Source organism: Zingiber officinale, chromosome 8B (genome assembly GCF_018446385.1).
Source record: "Zingiber officinale cultivar Zhangliang chromosome 8B, Zo_v1.1, whole genome shotgun sequence".
Lineage (NCBI taxonomy): Eukaryota > Viridiplantae > Streptophyta > Magnoliopsida > Zingiberales > Zingiberaceae > Zingiber > Zingiber officinale.
The window spans coordinates 58,135,743-58,137,806 of NC_056001.1; the positions used below are offsets into that span (position 1 = coordinate 58,135,743).

The 2,064-nt window shown below is 39.1% G+C and overlaps 1 protein-coding gene across 2 annotated transcripts; it reads left to right on the forward strand.

The window, feature by feature from the left end:
• Nucleotides 1–362: 362 nt before the first annotated feature.
• LOC122016779 lies at nucleotides 363–1,280 on the forward strand. 2 transcript variants are annotated; one of them, XM_042574178.1, is made up of 2 exons: nucleotides 363–734; nucleotides 843–1,280. In XM_042574178.1, the coding sequence occupies exon 2, from the start codon at nucleotides 849–851 to the stop codon at nucleotides 1,200–1,202; it is 354 nt and encodes a 117-aa protein (XP_042430112.1). In that variant the 5' UTR covers nucleotides 363–734; nucleotides 843–848; the 3' UTR covers nucleotides 1,203–1,280. The 2 variants fall into 2 exon arrangements, with proteins under 2 accessions (XP_042430112.1, XP_042430111.1); XM_042574177.1 differs by having other exon boundaries at nucleotides 364–757.
• Nucleotides 1,281–2,064: the final 784 nt, after the last annotated feature.

Sequence of the window (2,064 nt, forward strand, 5' to 3'; positions counted from 1 at the left end):
AATAATCAAAATTTTGATTTGATTGATCAATTTATCATGAACAATTTATAAAATGCAATTCTTAATATCAAAAGCAAATAGGACAGCACCTCATTTATTTACCTTTCAGCGGCTTTATCCTTTCTTGACCCCGTTGGATCCGCCAAAGACCCTTCCTCTTAAATTTCATATATTTTCACCATATAAATTATTAATTTGAACATAATCAAATGATGTTATAACAGTTTGTACCGTGAAATAAGAGAGAAATTGTTCCATCGATAGACTTAAAATCTATTTTAATTTATATTAAATAAATAATAAAATATATATATCTTGACTCTCGTGTAATCCATTTTCGTGCTTGGCATGTCGAGCCAAGTGCTGAGATGCTTCTCTCATTTTATAGTAAAAACATTTGTGGATTGTCATCAAACTCATGTTGGCCGTTGGATAGAATCCTAGAGGGACCCTTTACAATTGATCTGGCACCAGATCCGATCCATATCCCGTGCAGGCGACGAAATCTCCCGAAACCCCACCGAACAAAAGCCACCGCCACCTTTCCTCTCTGTTCTTCCTCCCTCCCTCCCACTCTCTCTCTCTGCTCATAAACCCTAATCCTCTCCTAACTAAAACCTCCTAGTAATCAGCTCCATTTCATTCTGCTTCGCGAGTGCTGTGCTTTCCTTCTCGGAACACCTTAACGGAGCATCCATCGCTTCTTCTTCCAGCCGCGGAATTCGTCTAAATCGGTGTAAATTCGCTTCTTTTGGAGGTCACTCCGCCAAAAATTCGATCTTGCCGCCGTTTTCGTCACCTCAAACCGGCGAACTACCTTAAAGTTTCCATCTTTTTACTAGGCCTTCATGTCGCTTCCGCTGGACCAGCAGCAGCAGCCGCCGCCGGCGTACACGGGGGCCGCCACCCCTGGCGGCGGCGGCGGCGGGGATGGGTCGATCGGGCTGGTGATCGGCGTTCTGGCGGTGATTGCGACGCTGGGGGTGGTCGCCTGCGTGGCGGGCCGGCTCTGCTCCGGCCGCTCCATTCTGGGCTACGGGCGGTATGACCTCCACGGCTGGATCGAGCGGAAGTGCGCCGCCTGCGTCGGCGGACGGCCGGATTCGGCGCGGCGGCAGAGCGCCCACGGAGCAGGAAGAACCGAGGAGGAAAAGCCGGCAGCGGGGCGGCCGGAGATTACGGAGGCGGTGGCCGAACCCTGAGAGCTGACGTGTACACAGTTCGCCTGGCTGGTCCCTCTGTTTGTGTTTATTCTCTGAAATGGTTTCTTTCTCCTTTTCTCTCTGTTCGCATTAATATCTTATAATAATAATAATAACTTTAAAATAAATATTCTTTGATTGACTTGGCATCGGCCGTAAAAAATGTATCATCGTACCGATCGGGGCTGGCTTGTTCGTCGCGTCGTCGGATTGATTGAAAAATCCACGATTCAAGGTGATAAAAGGTCATTCTTAGTGTCCCATCAATCCATTGACGAAGAAAATAAATCATGAACAATTATTAATTCTTTAGTATAGTGATTCGCACGGGAGATATTTATTAAATTTTATGATGATAATATCTTATGCCCTACCCAATAGATTATCCCGAGAGGACTAAAAAAAAATATCCTCAATCCAAGATTAGGTTGCAGGTTACGGGTAATAAAATAATCAAATCAAGTCCACTGATTTAAAATGATTCAACTCTTTAAAATAATTGTTTAAAATTGATTTTATTTATTTTATATGAATTTAAATTTATTTGAAATTTAATTTAAGTTTGATTTATTTATACGTCATCATCGAGTTTTAAATTTAATTTTGATTTAGAGTTTAATCTATTTAGATATTATCTATCTCAATTTAAATTTTTTTTTAAAATTTTTAATTATTTGATTAATTATTGAACTTGATAATTTAAATTTATTTATTTTATTTTATTATTTATGTAACATATTAATAAGAATTTTATTAATAAATATAATTTATGAATATTTTCATAAATATTATTTATGAACGAATTGAACATATACATTCAAATTTATTTATTTAGTTTAATAGTTTTTCAAATTTATTTATT